The 16,930-nt window shown below is 46.2% G+C and overlaps 1 protein-coding gene across 1 annotated transcript; it reads left to right on the plus strand.

The window, feature by feature from the left end:
- The first annotated feature begins 9,406 nt into the window (after positions 1–9,406).
- UCHL1 (ubiquitin C-terminal hydrolase L1) lies at positions 9,407–14,501 on the plus strand. Its single transcript, XM_055700646.1, has 9 exons — positions 9,407–9,565; positions 9,653–9,664; positions 9,998–10,126; positions 11,234–11,384; positions 12,686–12,771; positions 12,847–12,894; positions 13,285–13,354; positions 13,713–13,771; positions 14,079–14,501. Exons 1-9 carry the CDS (start codon positions 9,533–9,535, stop codon positions 14,163–14,165), a joined length of 675 nt encoding a protein of 224 aa, XP_055556621.1. The 5' UTR covers positions 9,407–9,532; the 3' UTR covers positions 14,166–14,501.
- The last annotated feature ends 2,429 nt before the right edge of the window (positions 14,502–16,930 follow it).

Raw genomic sequence — 16,930 nt, forward strand, 5'->3', positions numbered from 1 at the left:
TAATTAAGAGATCTAGAAAGCTAAGATAAAGTTGGAAACGCTATGTTTACTAACAGCAGAAGGCCAGTGCTTTGTCTCTGAAACAAGAGAGACAAAAGTCCAGTGTCTAATGTCCTAAATACAGCTAGAAAAGCCCAGGCTGCAAATGCACTCAATGGGAATTTTGCCCTACGTGTATAAACATACACTGGAAAGAGCAGCATGTTTTGCGTTTATATTTGCGGCTGCAGAATGTGATACAGATCCCTTGTTTTTCTGATCTATAGTGTTGTTCCCCTTGCCACCTAAATATTTTTCTCCAAAGAGACAAGGATTTCTTTCAACAGGCACATTCATAAGGTAAACACCTCCGCAAAAACAGTAAGGGTCAAGGACCAAACGACAGTCTTCTTCATACCCACATGTGCTTTGGGTAAACACTTCAAAACAGTGCTTCTTAAACTGATCCTCAGAAAAACAATTTCTCAATCAGTGACAAACACTGTCTAAACATTTCTCCGAGGTGTATGGCTGGAAATACCCTCCTCCTTGTATAGTGTGGAAAAATTCGTGGAGCAGAGAAGGAGAAAAACCTCCCTTTCACCCCACTGCTGGAGAGGCTTCAGAGACCCACCTCTGAAGATGCACAGGAGGCACTATAGAGTTAGGCTGTGAGAGTGGTTTAGGGCAAAGGCAAGCCTGGAAGGGGTGAAGTTTCCCAACTGGGCTTGTTTCACTGTGTTTTTAATGTTAATTGCTTGCAGTTGAGCCAAGACTAATGACCTTCCAGCAGCAACAACCACAGTGCAGCATCAGAGCAGTTAGGCCCCTGTATTGCTGCATCCCCCCACCCCCCGCTAGTAAGAGCAGCACATACAACACAACTGCTTTGTGTTAGCGATGCACTGGGTGGTCACCATGTGTGAAACACTTTGTAAAGGAAGTAAAACTTAACCAAAGGGTTATGTTCTGCCAGATGTACTTCTGGAAAGTGGTTATTAATGTGGGGTTAAGTCTCTCATTCTTAAAGATTTTGAAATCAAAGCCTTGTCTTGTAAGTACAAGTGAATAGCTGCTGTTAATTTGTAATTAACACAGGAACCAGTACAGGCAAGACTTTGGAGATCTCAGCAGCTAAAAAGCACGTGCTGAATTCTGCTAGCATGACTAAGGGATCCCTTTAAACGTTTCTGCACATTGTTAGAATGGAGAAGTAAAAGCAGCTCAGATCTAGGCCTGTGAGGCTTTCTGTCTACTGTGGTCACACTGTGAAAGAGTCAGAGCTGTGCTGCTCTGAGGCACTTCTGAGGTATCAGCCTGCCAGAGCTGTGCACAAAAAATTATACATACATGCATATATATATATATATATATATATTCGCTGGGAACTCTTTTAAGATGTGCCATAGGCCTTAGGAGACATGAAGAAGAGGTGGTTTGTGACTCACTTAGATGCAGAAAATTTCTTTCCCATGCAGTTCCACAGCCAGCCCACTTCAAGACAGGGCTAGATAGACAGGCAGGTCTTGGGGCAATCCAAGGACCTCAGGCTCTCGGCTTCACTTACTGGACTGGCAGCAGCTCTGTGCCAACATCATTGCCCAGGGGGAGTCTCTCTAACAGAACCATGCTTGAACTTCTCACAAACTTGTCTGCGGTTGAGGCTTTTCTTCATCGCACTTCTCTAATTAAAAGCAAAATCCCCGCACTTCTCAACTGTCACATGTAGGTGAGGAAGTAAATCCTTTAGCACAAGTTGGTCTAAGTACTGTGGTACGCATGTCCCTTTGATGTATAGTTCAGGGTAGCTTGTACTACATAAGACATTTTTGTTATGGAAGCAGAGTTTTCAGAGAACATGATGAGCTGAGCACACCTTATTTCAGAATTTATATAGGTGGGGGTGAACATGTATATAAAAATCAGATGAGATCATTTCATCAGAAGACTGCTCACAAGATACAGCAAGAATACAGGACCATGTCAGATATGTGGAACAAAGCAAGCATCTTTCAGGATTCTGTGCCTGAGTTAGCTTAACAGCTTTTTTTTTTTTTTTTTTAATTATGTATCTTTGTTTTCAATGACTTCAGCATCAACTACTTGAAATTCTGCTAAAGGCTCCATTTGCATCAAAAAAGACAGGATGAAGGAATGCCTTTTACATCTGGGTTAATTTCTATCACTATCCAACCCCTCTTCCCTCCCCTGAAAAGAACCTCCAGGACATAGTGTAAATCGGTTTGCACTGCTGAACTGGAGGAGTGACAACATTTCACAACAACCCCCCTTCACAGGAGAATCCTTGTCTACACGTGCCTCTGCTGTCATGCAAGCAGGAAAAGCTTCTTTCTTTTGCAACAGACACAAAAGCTCTTGCTATTCCCTTCTGGCAGAGCCCCCTGCTTCTCACTTCTTCATCCAACAGCAGGCAATTTCTTCACTCGCTCCTCACATTCCTCCAAGAAACACCAAACCCACGCTAGCATGTAAAGCGACCACAGGTGACAACAAACTTGGTCCTGAAGTTAGGTCCCTCTTCAGCAGCTCCCAAAGGCATGTATTCTGTCCTTTTCTGGAAAAGATTTCATTCTTGAGGATGGAGACCACTGATGTAAGAGGCATTTGGGTGGTGGCCCATGCCTTTCCCTCAGCACCCCACACACCTGAGGAAATGCATCTCTACCACCTTAAGAGTACTAATGAGTCACTGTCTTGATATCCTTTCAACTGATGGACGACATTCCTCAACTCTCAGTCTCCCACCCACACACACACCACACACACACACCACCCCTACCCCTACCCTACTGTCCTCCAGCTTAAGAGTGGATACTGCTCAGGAGATGATTTGGAGCATCCTTTTATTTTGTTTCACAAGAAACTCAGCCTACCTGAGGTAAACTCTTCCAGCAGTCCCATAGGAGAGACTTTGAATGCTATGTGGGTGCTATGTATGGCTGAGGAGCATTCAAAAGCAAGCCTAAGGATAGGGTTTGCTAATTAAGTTGTGACTGAAGCAATTGAAGACTGCAGGGGAGAAGCAGACTGGGGTCACCCCAAGATGGGGTGGCACAACACAGCACTTGGGAAGGGGCACAGTGTTGTACAAGAGCGTGTATTGCAAGAGTCAAGCACCACCATTTACATCTCTCACAACCAGTAGTTTAAGCCACCTGGCTCATCTTGTTTTCTCTTGTCCCTATTAATCTGAGGAAAGCATCGACTGGAAGAAAATTTAAGTAGGGACGTAAATCCTTATCACAGATCATCCAAGTGCTACATCAAGATTTGAATCCATTAATATTGGCTATTTTACATGTATTACACTAAAACATCAAAAAAAATCAGGTCCTCTTAAGATGCGTATTTTACCTCTCTAGATAAAAGCACTAATCTCAAGAATGTATAAATTAACAAAACAAAAACATAGGAAGGAAGGAGGGATTGCTCTCCTCTACTAGAATAGACTAGAAAGATCAATTGTTCCTGCCTAGAGAGGAAAAGGGTGGCTTGCTAAGTCAGAGAAAGCATTTGAAGTAAAGGAGACACATGCCAATTGCCCAGGTGCCAATATACTGTCTTCCTTATCCATCAAGGCAAACCTTGTAAGCTTTCATATCAAGTAAAAGCAGATCTAGTATATAATTCCATTGGAAACTAAGACACCCTTGACAACAGTAATATCCATCCTGACTTTCTTTGTGGAAAGAGAATCACTCCCTGTTTGTCCTACTTCTACCATGAAACAAAGCATACTATCACTGTGCCTCTGGCAGACACCATCACCATATGGTGGACACAATTTTGCAGAGGAACAAGGTGAAGATCTTAAGCATCCTACCAGACAGATCTGAATTCAAGAAAACCATCATGGCCACACTCTTCAGAACCGAGACTCTCAAGGCAAGCCTTCAAAACTACATTTTAGCACTTTAACACTTCCACCTACAGACTTCCAGAAGAGCTTTTGCATTCTGCAGAGTTTGGTTTTTATGTTCTGGAGGACTTGGCAGTAGTTCAGAGCACTTGCAGAGTCATTGCTGGCAGTCAATACACACAAAGGCAGACCTTGACAGAGCAGCCCCTCTCATCAGCCTGACCCTTTTATCTGCATAGCTTCAGTGTTGCCCCTCTCCAGCTAGGCTTCATCACAGGTCAGACCCAGTGTTCACAGCCTTCAGCCTGTTTCCACCTTAGCAGTCCTTAGTCATTCCATCTTCTAGACAAAACACCCTCTCCTTGTGGAGAAGGGTTTAGGAGAACCTAACTTTTCCAACCTGGAAAAGATGTATTTTTTCCTTATTCCCAACTCAACTCTGAGCTACTTTGAATTTCTTTCACTTCCCAGTCTTACTCCTGCTTGACATTTAAGACATTTTAGCCCAGAGCTCCTGGCCCTTGGACCTGGAGAGCAGCTGCTGACAGCCAGGTGCTGAGCGGTGGCTGGGTTTACATTGCCCCACAGCGCTGGGCTGCTATCCGGGACACTTTTTGCAGAAGTATTTAAATTAACCTGGCTGCAATCCAGACACACATGCCTCTCTTCCTGCTCAAAGCTTTCATGGACCCAGGCCCTCTATAAAGTAGTGATTTGTGCTTGCCCTTTTGACTCCTCTGATCTTCTAATTAAAGGCTGGGGCACTCACACACAGGAATTACTGCTGTGCTTCAGACAATTTACCAGAAGAGAAGGGGGATGTTACTGCCTTACAGTATCCCTGAGACCTGCTGTCCCAGCAGTGGCCTGAGATAGGTTTGTCATGCTTTATGGTTGGTACCTTGGGACACAGCGTACAGGTTATGGCTGGGATGGAGTTAATTTTCTCCATAGCAGCTGACATGGTGCTGTGTTTTGGATCTGTGACCAAAACAGTGCTGATAACACACTGATGTTGTAGCTATTGCTGAGCGGTGATTGCACAGCTCAAGGCCTTCTCTGTTTCTCACGCTGTCCCTGCCAGCAAGCAGGCTGGGGGTACACAAGAAGCTGGGAGGGACACAGCCAGGACAGCTGACCCCAACTGACCAAAAGAATATCCCAGGCTATATAGCATTGTGCTCAGCAATAAAAGATAGGGGGGCAGTTTTCCAGGGGGCCATAGCTCAGGCTGGGCATCAGTTGGCTGGTGGTGAATGATTGCTTTTTGCATCACTTGGTTTGTTTTCTTTTTCCTTCTTTCCTCCCCGCCCTTTGTTTATTAAACTGTCATTATCTTAACCTTCAGGTTTTCTCACTCTTGCCCTTCTGATTTTCTCCCCCATCCTGCTGGGAGGGAGTGAACAAGCAGCTGGTTAGAGCTCAGCTGCCTGCTTTGGTTAACCTGTAGCATGTAAGACTTTCTCCAGCATCTATTCTGGGATAAAGGCTTTCTTCAGCCAGTACCACTTTTTTATTTTGGAAAAGCTATATACATTTGGTGGTATAGCTAGATAGCAGGGATAGTGGCGTAGCAGTGATGGAGAGAATACAATATATTCACCCAAATCCAGTTGAGGGCAATTCCCTAACATATGTCCTTTACAATATCGCAGACGTAGATAAACATGTGTAGATACACTAACATGGAAAATGTTAGTAGTGGAAAATAAAGACAATATAGTATTATCTTTCCAGTTACCTACTGCATACTAGTTGCTAAACAATGGGAAATTGTCTTGCTTCACAGCCACATACCTACCAGACTAGAAGCCTGTCATGCTTTTGGTAAGTTAAGCCTGTGTAGCCTTTGTGGACTGTGGCTGGCCCCAGCAGGCTGATGGCAGTTCTACTAACTACTGGGAATTTCCAAAACAGAAATGAAGTCTGCTCTTGCTATATGCGGTAATGCATACACAATCATACATTATCATAAGATGAATTACGGTAACCTATAAGGTAAAAATAAGTATCCTCTTCTCATCAACAGGCAGTGAAGGTTGGATTCATCCATCTAAAAGTCAGTGTCCCCACTGTAGACCTCTATACTTGAACTGGGTCCCATAGGCTCCCTTCAGAGTCAAGGGAGAGAAACTGGTGTTTCTAAAGCACGGTTTGTCTCTGCCCAAAGTAACATCTCTGGTCGATTGACTCATGCTCTCAAATTTCTTTTTCTGGCTGCAGATTATGAAGGCATCCTAAATGTCCCTGCAATAGAGGGATGGATACTACCTTAGTTACACTATGAATTGTCAGGACTGGCCTTAGGCAAAAGTAGCCCTAGCAATTCTTCAAGGGTGCTGCATTTCTGTATGTCAGTCTCTCTCAAGCATACTACTATGGTATAACTGAGCTGTCCTAACTGCCCTCAGGCAGGATTCACCCCAAACCCAGCAGATGTACTCACAGTAAGTAATCACAGTAATCTCAGATACCTTCAACTCACTGTAGGGGAAGTGCCAACGGGCTGTTACCAGGAGAAAGGTGATGTGCAGTAATGGCTTCTGTGGCTCCAGCAACTGCACCACCATGTATCTGCATCTCCCTGCTCTGGGCATCCCCAGCCAGTTATGGACACCAATTGTTTCTCAGGGAGATAGGGAGTAGGGAATTAAGGAGATTTTCAGGAATGGGTTTGGGATCCTTCTTTTGGGAAGCAAGTCGTATTATAAGAAAATTAAGAAAGGCACAGGTCTGAGGTATTTGCTAGGCAGGTGGAGATAGTACAGCTGAAGATGGGGACTTGGACTGCCTCAGGGCTTAGATTTTGGCTGAATAGGAAAATTATTTTCTAAAGAATAGTTTACAACCTTAGCTTCCATTTCAGGAGCTCTTTATTGTCTAAGGTCAGCTTTGTCTCCTTCAGCACCCTACTTGTCATAGGTACTTTTGTTAGAAGATCTTTTGAACTCAGAAACAGCCCTTAGTTGTAGGTCTAGTTCTTCCTTATGTAAACCTTCAACTGAAACACGGGGAGAAAGTAAATGCTACCACCGAGTCCTATATTTATAAGATACCTGCCAAAAGATCGTACAGGTAGCAAAGATTCTTCTGTATGCACTTTCTAGATTAGACTTCTGAGTAAAAGCTTTATTTGTAAACAGTGTTGAACACCACAGGTACTATTATTACATTTGGACAGTGCAGAAAGTGCACAAGTATTTCCAGTCATTTTTTCAGGTGAGTTGATTTTATTGCAGTAGTGGGAATGTATTGGGTTAAATGTGCTAGGTACATCTACCTGCATGGGAAGAAAGACAGCCCATAGACTTTGTCTTTGCAGAATGTAGATGGGGACGGGATATGACACCATTCACTTTTTACATGACTTTCCAGAGGCAGGCATCTTTATGCAACTGTAGCAGATTTTTACCAGTTTTGTCTTGTTAGGCTTACTGTTCATTTAAAATTAATGTATTGATGTATTTGGCAGATTCTTTCTTAGAAATGATCACTCCTGCTACGGTCCCTGTATGCTGCTCATGGCACACAGAGACTAAAACGTTTGCATTCTCCCCCAACAGCCTAGACACGGGAGCCATGCCAGGGATGACTGCAACCTAGAGATCTGAGCACTGCCATTGCTCCAAGGCAGGCTGAAGTTATAACCACCATTTGCCACTGAGCAATTCAGAAATAGGATTTTTCTTGCCATTTTAGCCTTCTCTTTTTGTAGGCTGCACGATGTATGCTTTGCCACCCTCACAGAGGAGCTGCATGCAGCCTTTGCTACATATATATCAGGGACCATGAGCATCATACTTGCTCATTCAAGTTGCTTTGCTATACTTGCATCTTACAGCGCATGAAGAGTTCATCACAAAAGGAAAGATAGTCAAAGATACTACATATAGAATAAGTATTTCGGGCCATTTTTAGCTTGCTTACAGGTATTAATGACTGTTTTCACCCAAAACATAAGGGGGGAAAAAACGAAATAAATGATACTGTCATTTCCTGTGAACCTTCCCCTGTCCTCCCTGAAAATCAGTAGCTCTTCCCTTTACTGTGATAGACTGAATCACAGGATCATGGGATGCTTCAGGTTGGAAGGGTTCTCAGGGTGACTCTAGACCAACCTCCTGCTCAAAGAATGATCAGCTACACGATCGGCCCATGTTCCTCGAGGCTTTACCCTGCCTGGAAGCATCCCAGCTTTGCCCATAAAATAGAAAACCCTCCTTGCTATCGTGTCTTTTTTTCACTACATCTTGTTACAGGTAGAACCAATGTGACAGCGTGTCTGGAACCTTTTATGGCCGTATTTCAAGGATTAAGCTAAGCTTCTTTCCCTATGAGCTCATTGTAAACCGAGTAAGGTTGATAAAATGGGTCTCAGTTCAAAAACATCCGCGTGCGAACACCTGATGTGAATTATTCCCCACTAACTTACAGTGCAGTAGATCTACAGTTAATTTAAATGTGCTTGAAATTAGGCAGGTACTTACTTAGAAATTTTGCTGCACTGGGATCGAAAGCGTTCTGAAACAGGGTGGAAAAACCAAAGGAAGGAAGTCATCAAAACCAGACGGCAGACATTCAGCTGACTATTTGGTTCAGTATTTGCATTGTTTGCAAGATAACTGTGAAGCACCTCTCGCTTACCCACGAGGCTCCCATCTGGCTGTTTACTAGTAAAATCTGAAAGGCTGTTTGGGCTCCACGTGATTTCTACTATTTCAGGTAGGTTGGTTTTGTTGCCTTGTTCGGAGATGTTCTAGTCCAAAGACATTGTATGGAGAAACTGTCAGGTCATGAATAAAAGATAAAAAGCCCACTATTTTTACCAACTTCATTGGACCGGTTCAGGAATTGGTTCGAACTGCAGAGATGCCATCAGCAGACTTTTGCGCTGGTTTTATTATCATGCTGAAATTTTTAAAATAAGTATCTGCTGCTTATGTTGAGTATCAAACCCATCAATATTCTTTACGCCACGCACACACAGCGCAGGGCCCACGCCAGGGCAGCGTGCAGGCACACAGCCGCGGGCACAGGCTTCCAGGACAAGCAGGGCCCTGGGGCTGGGCCGGTGCCGGTGCCAAGACCCGCTGCCCTCGGTGACAGGGTGACGGGCTGCCGCTAGCCCGGGGCAGAGACCCGCCGCCCTCGCTGACGGGCTGCCGCTGGCCCCCGCCGGCAGCGCCGCCCGGCCCCGCGGGGGCGAGATAGCGGCGGGGCCAGGCCGGGCTGGGCCGGAGGCCGCCGCCGCCACCACCTTGTCCCCGCCGCTTCTAGCACTTTCTCCACACCGTCGTAAGGTGGGCCGGGGTCCTCCCCGCCGCGCTCCACTCCCGCGGAGGAAACGGGACGCGCGGTCGGGCAGCGCCCGCGGCCCCGTCACGGCCCGGGCCGAGCTCCCCCCGCCCCGCGGCTCCCCGACACCTACCGCCGCCCCCCGCCCCCGCCGCGGGCCCTCCGCGCGCGCGCGCCCCCCGCACGTTGGTCGTGCCCTGCTCCTCCCCCCCCCGCCGCCGAGTGGGCCAGCCCGCCCCTTCTATATAAGAGGCGGGTGGGCGGCTCCGCACCGCAGCGTCGACGGCGGTAGGGGGCTGCGAGAGAGGTCTCGCGGGGGACATTGTCGTGCCTGAGGCGCAGCCAGCCTTCTTCCCGGCTCTTCGGCGCCCTGCAGCCATGGCCTGGCAGCCTATGGAGATCAACCCCGAGGTGCGTGAGGGGCGGCGGGGAGGGGGTGGCTGGCGGGGCGCCGTTTCTCCTCGGCATTCACCCCTCTCTCTCCGCATTGTCTTCCAGATGCTGAACAAAGTGAGTCCCCGCCGCAGGACCGCCGGGGGCGGGCGGGCGGGCGCCGCTCCTTCTCCCTGCGCCCCTCGGCATCGCGCCCTGCCGGGACGGCGCCGGCTGGAGCGGCGCGGAGCGGTACCGGGGCGCGGCCGCACCTGCGGAACGGCGCTGGGGCCGCGCCCTCCCCCGGGGGCGCCCCCTCGGTCGGGTGGTGCCGGCGGCGGTGCCGGGGCGTGGCCGGCAGGTGGCGCCGCGGTGCCGCGCGTTGTGCTGTGTCACTGGGGCGCGGCGCGGGGGGCGGCGGGGGTGGGGGGCTGCCGCGGCCGCGCCACCCGCTCGCTGTGCCCCGCGTAGGTGCTGTCCCGCCTGGGGGTGGGTCCCGGCTGGCGCTTCGTGGACGTGCTGGGCTTCGAGGAGGAGGCGCTGGGCGCCGTGCCGGCGCCGGCCTGCGCACTGCTGCTGCTGTTCCCCCTCACCGAGCAGGTGGGTGGCGCCTCCCGCGGGGTGGGGGCTATGCCGGGGCGGAGGGGGTGGCTGTCGTGTCCCTCCGGGGCCGCTCTGCCTCGCAGGTCCTCTGGGCTGCAGCCCTGGGGGCAGCAGGTGGATGGGCTGGGATCGGGCACCGAGCCTGTGGCAGCCCCAGTGCCGTGTGACAGGGTTTGGGCTCAGCCCGGGTAGGCCGGCCGGGTCGCGTCTGGCCCGCATGGCCCCGGGGTGAAAAACCCGGCCGTCGTCGGCAGCGGTGTCGGTACCCGCCGGGGTGTGCCTGTGCCACCTCTGCGAGCGGCGGGCGCTGGGGCGGGTTTGGCTCCCGTGGGGCTGTAGGTGGGCGGTGGGTAGGGTGCTGGGTGCTCGGCCCCAAAGAGCCCGAACTGAGATGAACTGAGCAACACAACGAGGTCTCTTACTCCGGTACTGCTCTTACATTCTGTGTATCGGACTGAGGGAGGCAAAAACACAAGCAGTCTTGAGTGAGAGGAATAGAAATTCTGTTACTGTGCTGAATCATGGTATATGGAGAGGCCTAAGCGAGTATGATTAATACGGTTAGTCTAATTGATGGTAAGGAAGTAGATGAGGAGATGGACTTCAAAATAAAATACACTTAACGATTTCTTTAAAGGAAGGATTATAGCCTTTTGTAGTGATGGGTTTTACACTTGTCTACAGATTGTTCTGATAGATAGGGGTTCATGAAGGGAAATAACATAAAGGTACAAAGGCAAACTATTGCAGAGACATGGCGAGTAGTCTCACTAATAGACCAAAACAATTGAGAGGGAATACAAAAGAGCCTGTCCATTATATGATTTCCCACCCCAAGCTATTTCCAGTGTATAGCACAGATGGAGAGGCTAAGAACAGTGCCTTTGGATATGACTGAGTCATGCAGGTAGTCCATTAAGATTTGGCCTGCGTCCAGTATAGATATGTGATGCTTTACTGGACCTATGCCACAAAGATGACTTCCTGGGTGAATCTTTGTCCAGTCCTAGCATTGATTCTCCTGTCCAACTCATTTGTCTAGTAGCTTGCACAGTAAAAAGATACCGCTGTGGCGAAATGCTTAAAACAACTACATGTTTACAGCATGAGAACTTCAGGAAACAACAGACTGAGAAAATAAAGGACCAAGAAATCAGTTCCAAGGTGTATTTCCTGAAGCAGACAGTCAGTAACTCCTGTGGGACAATTGGTCTGATACATGCAGTTGCTAATAATAAAGACAAACTGAAGCTTGGTGAGTATGAATGTTCTGAAATGCTTGCATTTCCATTTTTTTTTAATGGCAGGAAGATTGAGTGGGTTTGGGCTATTGGAGACACATGGGGCTTTCATGCAAGCCAAGTTAAGGCATACTGTGCTGCTTCAGTTGGTAAGTAGGGCTTTCTTCTCTTGAAGAGGAGCATGTGGTATCACCACGTAGCTGAATTTCAGAAGGGAATGCAGTTTGACTCCTGTCTGCTAGCTGCAGAGGTATCATCCTAGTGAGCAGTGCAAAGGGAAAAGGTTACGTAGAAGAGCTGGCCAAAGTCCGTCATTATAAAGGATCCTGTTCAGAAGTAGCTATTGACATAGATGTTGATGTCAACTGAAGAGAAAGTTCTTCATGCCACTTACATCTAATATAAAGAGTTGCTCAGTGTAGCCTGTAAATGAGTCTAAAACATGTTTCCTTTTTGCTAGGAAAGTAGTATAGAATAAGGGTCTATAAATAGACTTTTCCTGCAGAGGTAATAGTTTTGATGATTGTCGTCATTTAGAAAAAGACATAAAACTGGCTTGGGCAGCTGGTGGCTGTAAACTCCTAGGAAACAGGAGTGCAAGTTTTTGTCAAAAATAGGGTCCTTACTGAGTTAAGAAATACCATATCAAAAGACTAGATAGATCTGCAAAATAAAACTTTCATTATTCCAAGAGAACTTGAACCCTTTGGGTGGTGTGGGATTCCTTTTTACACAAAGGAAAACACATACGGAAGGCTAAGTGAGGGTAGCCTTGCTTTACTCTTGAAAGGATTCTCTGAAATAACACACTTCTGATGAGTGAAATGAATGATGGAGCATATCTTCCATGTAAAACTAGAACTCAACACATATTAGTACTGCACAACTAATAATGTTCTGGAAAATCAAAGTAAGCCTATCATGAGTAAGTGCTGTGTTAATTCAAAGGCAGTGAGACAACTTAAAATTGCATCTACCCACTTTTCCTGATTTTTTTTTTTTCAAAATGGGACTGAACACCTCTGCCAGATCTGCAAGGGAGAATTGGAGAAGCTAAATCCCATTTGAAAGTGAGTTACAAGACAAGCATCCCAAATATCCTCAAGCACTTGAATTCTGGCTGTTTGTGTAGATTGTTGTTAATAACTTCTGGATGAATAGCTTCAAGTGGTAGCTGTAATATGCTTATGCTGGAGATGGTTCCAGGCTGAATGCAGTGACTCCTAGTTAGTGCAACAAGCATTGATTGGGCTGCATTTGAACTGTGAATGATGTTTTACCTGTACTCAACAAAATCTTTGATCATTCTGTGCAGATGAGGGATCTGCCCTGAAGAAGTTTCTTGATGAAACAGCTGATCTGTCTCCTGAAGAGAGAGCTAAGCATTTTGCAAATAATAAGGTATATGAACTACACAAACAGCTGACAGCTCTCAGCACTAAAGGATGTAGTAACCTGTATCTGCTTTCTCTTAAGGCTATACAAGAAGTCCACAACTCTGTTGCACAAGAAGGACAATGTCGGGTAAGATAAGATGGTGTAAAATCGTGGGACAAGGGGTTTAATGAAGGTGGTAAAGCAATAAAATATTTTGTCTGACAAATAGCTGTTACAGCTCATGAGGAAAGAAATGTGTGACTCGTGGGTGAATACTCATGCAGGGTTTCTTCCTCAAACACAGATTGAAAATTTGGGTTCAGATCCAGTCTGAAAATGTGACTGTACATCATAATTTCCGGCACTTGACCTTGTAGCAGTCTTGCAGAGACCTCTTGAGCTGAACTTCAGTTCTTAGTCCTTTGTTGTTCTTTGTTGTTGACACGTATCTCCTCTGTCCTGTAGTCACAAGTGGGGTTTGCAGTACTAAGCTTTTTTTTTTCAAGCTAACAAATTTATCCAATGGTCTCTTCAAAGATTGAGGACAACAGTGTGAACTTCCACTTCATCCTGTTTGTCAATGTGGACGGACATCTGTATGAATTGGGTAAGGTCCTGAGAACTCTGCAGTTAGAATGGGCATACTCTACACTGTACAGCAGTGCTGGGGACTCGGGCTAGATACTTGGGTGCTAGTTAAGCTGTTTGCCGAGGCTCTCAAAATCAAAACAAAATCTTAAAATGAAGGTGCGTTGTCCTGAAGACCTAGGCATTCTTGTAAAGCACATAATCTCCTGTAGAGCCGAGAATACTTGGTCTTCTTGTCACTTCAGCAGTGTATTGACAGTTTGTTCCAACCTCCGAGTATCTTCATGTGTGTATTTGTTTCTTGAGCCCACTATGCTCAGTTCTGCTAATGAAGAAGTAATATTGAGTCCACTGAGTGATAGGACTTTCTTTGACAGATGGGCGTATGCCATTTCCTGTAAACCATGGCACAAGCTCAGATGACTTGCTGTTGAAGGTAAGACTTAGCCCCTTGCTGCTTGTTTCCCTGAAAACAAAGCTTACAAAAGGGTGAGAGGTATGCATTCAGTCTATAGTAGCTGTACCTACTGGCTGTACAAGTTGGTGCTTCATACACCATGGTAACAAGGTAGTACTATGCCACAGAGCTAGGTATCCATTAAGTGTACTTACTAGCTGGTGCTACAAGACCTTGTAGCACAACTAAGGTTGGTGGGACCCAGAGGGGAGCTGCAAAGATTTGGTCTCTACAACAGGTGGTATTCTGATAATCTAAATGGCTTTTTTTTTTCCCCCGCCCTGAGGATTCTGCTAAGATCTGCAGACAATTTACAGAACGTGAAAAAGGAGAAGTTCGTTTTTCTGCTGTGGCTTTTTGCAAGTCTGCCTGAGACTGAAGAGATGCAAGGAAAGCAGTCTAATAGCACACCAGTAAATGCAGTTTAAACTCCAGTGCTTCAGTACTTGTTAAACACAGCTGTTCTGGTAACTTAAATTGTTTCCACCTTTTGCTATACACAGGAGCAACATCAGCTGAGCTTATGGTAAAGGATGAGCTCAAGTTTTAATGTGAACAGTTTGGACACATCAGATGTCTTTAGATTTTTTTCACATGTTAAGTAGAAAAAGCTTAACGGGGCTTGTTTAATCTGTGTTATGTTAATTGAGCTGTTGGTTGATATTTCCTTGTCCTTAATGAGAATAAAATGTTCTGCTGGAAGACTAAATGGACTAAAGTGATCACTGACTTTCTCCAAAAGGAGTCACCTGAGGCATCATCTCTCATCTGAGCAAAAAGCTAGTCAGCCTCTTGTTAGCAGGACAATTGTTTTTTTTCTAGTGTCCTGAATACCTCCAGGAATGGAGAGATACATCACTGACTGCATAATATGTTCCAGTACTGCACTAACCCTTGGGTAAAGCTTTTGCTAATGTCTAGTCTGAAACTCTTAAACCTCTATTTTGGTTAGAGGGGTAAGGTGTGATAAATGAATGTTCAAATGTTGACTTAAAGCTGTCTGCTCTTAAACAGAGGCTGTTTGTATTAGGGCTACAAGCAACAGAATATCCACTGAATTTGTTCATGTTGTGTTTCCTTACGGGAGACAGAACAGTTTTTTCCCTATCTGTAGCTAAAAGAAATCTGCTGGCTAATGTTGAACACAATCCTCAGCTATTGTGATTGTGTTAGGAAGGCCTTGAAAGAGACTATACTACCTGTCCCTTCCACAGTTTCTAAAAAAGAAGAAACCTACACTACAATGAATAGCAGGATGACATTTCAGGTTTTGGGGAAGAAAAACATTTAATGTGTGTTACATACTCCTTAGCCTTAACAGTGACCTTCTGTGGAAACTACTCTTAACCTGAGTCTAGCTTCTGTTTATCTGCAGCTCCTTGCTGATACCTCAGGTAGCTGTAAGAAGGGATAAAACACTGTTCAACCCAGGCTTTTCTTCTAATGCATTACATCCCAGTCTGTGCCTGCCAGCCATGTTGTATGGTGCTGGGTAGCTTGGGTTCTCAGGTGGTCACTGGTGTTCTGTGTATGCTGCAAACTGTTCCTGCTTTCCAGGCTTTGCTGAAGGGTAATTCAAAATCTGAGCATTGATTAAAGCCACGTGTGGTCTGAAGGTATTTGGTATTGGGCCTTGTTATGGCTCCTACAATTACCTGATAGCTGAAGGTAGCAGGGGATTGTAACACGTGTTAATTCAAATTCTGAGGCTTAGCTAAAGCTCGGGGTACTTCAGTTCTGGACACAGGTGTCTTTCAGTTTCTGTTAGCAGGGAGGTGAAAGCTACCTGTTGAGAAAAGGTCTGTTACTATGTGATGGCTTTTCATTCTGCCTGTTAATGGAAGTTGTTGTAGGGTGGAGAGAGGCCTCCTGGGGCATCTCTGCTGCAGGCTCCTGCTCCAGCGCAGGCTCGGAGCCATGCCTGCGGCTCAGGCTGCTTAGCAACAAGGCCTGCAAGAGAGGAAATGCATGTGGCATGAGCAGAGGAAGATGGAAGGAGAAATAAAAATCAGGTATGGTAGGAGGAAGGGGACACAAGTGAGCAGAGCCCAGTCAGCTATATGTTGCACCAGGGTGTGTGTGCTTGAATTCCACAGGGGACTTTTTTTTTTTCCCATGCCTTTAAGAGGTACCTACTGTGATTCTGCCTGTATATGGTTTTACAGGCAGTCACTCAGTGCTGCAGCAACCTGAAAGTGTCTTTGAGATACTACTGTATCTTTTCACAGCAATTGCAGCAAGTGAAATGTTCCTGGGTTTGGTTTTTACTTTTTTTTTAATGTAGTAATATGAATCTCTAGTGCTACTGAAGTTATTCTAGTGTTTCATAAACACTTTTTCACTCTTATGCTCAAGCTTCTGGGTTAAGAATCGACTGACAGGCAACATTGGAATAAACTTGGCCTTTGAGAAAACAAGGGATGGGGTTGTGACAGACCTTACTTTCTCACCTTCTGGTCCCAGTTACAGTGTCAAAGGATGGAAATGAAGAGAACAACTAAGGAATGAACGCTACCCATCTAGTCAGGTGTAACCTCACTTAACAAGGGTGTTTTGCAGTGCTATAACTACCACAGGGACCTTGCCAAACAGATGGGCTTGACTTTAAAACAGCCTGTGTGGAAAGAGGAAGATGAGTTACTGGGGATGATGAAGATCTGAGGAGTTGAGATAGAGTTGCTTCAGATGAAGGAGATCTCAATGTAATCTGTAAGCTGAATAGGTGGAAGCTTTTGCAATACTAACAACACAGCTGTTCTGGATGTGTTCCTGCATTCGGAAGAAAAGTCATGACACATGGAAGTATGTATGTGCTGAGTTAAACCATATAGAATAACCCATAAATAGAAAACATGGAAAATGTTTTAAAGCCATACCAGGTGTGTATAATCTCAAATGCCTGTTATGCATATTTTCCAGCTAGTTCTATATGCTGGTTCTGGCTGGGATAGAGTTAATTTTCTTCATAGTAGCTGGTAGGGGGCTGTGTTTTGATTTGTGCTGGATAACACAGGGATGTTTTCCTTACTGCTGAGCAGGCTGACACAGCCGAGGGCTTTTCTGCCCCTCACCCCAGCCCAGCAGCGAGCAGGCTGGGGAGGCACAAGGAGTTGGGAGGGGGCACAGCCGGGACAGTGG

Source organism: Falco cherrug, chromosome 1, assembly GCF_023634085.1.
Source record: "Falco cherrug isolate bFalChe1 chromosome 1, bFalChe1.pri, whole genome shotgun sequence".
NCBI lineage: Eukaryota > Metazoa > Chordata > Aves > Falconiformes > Falconidae > Falco > Falco cherrug.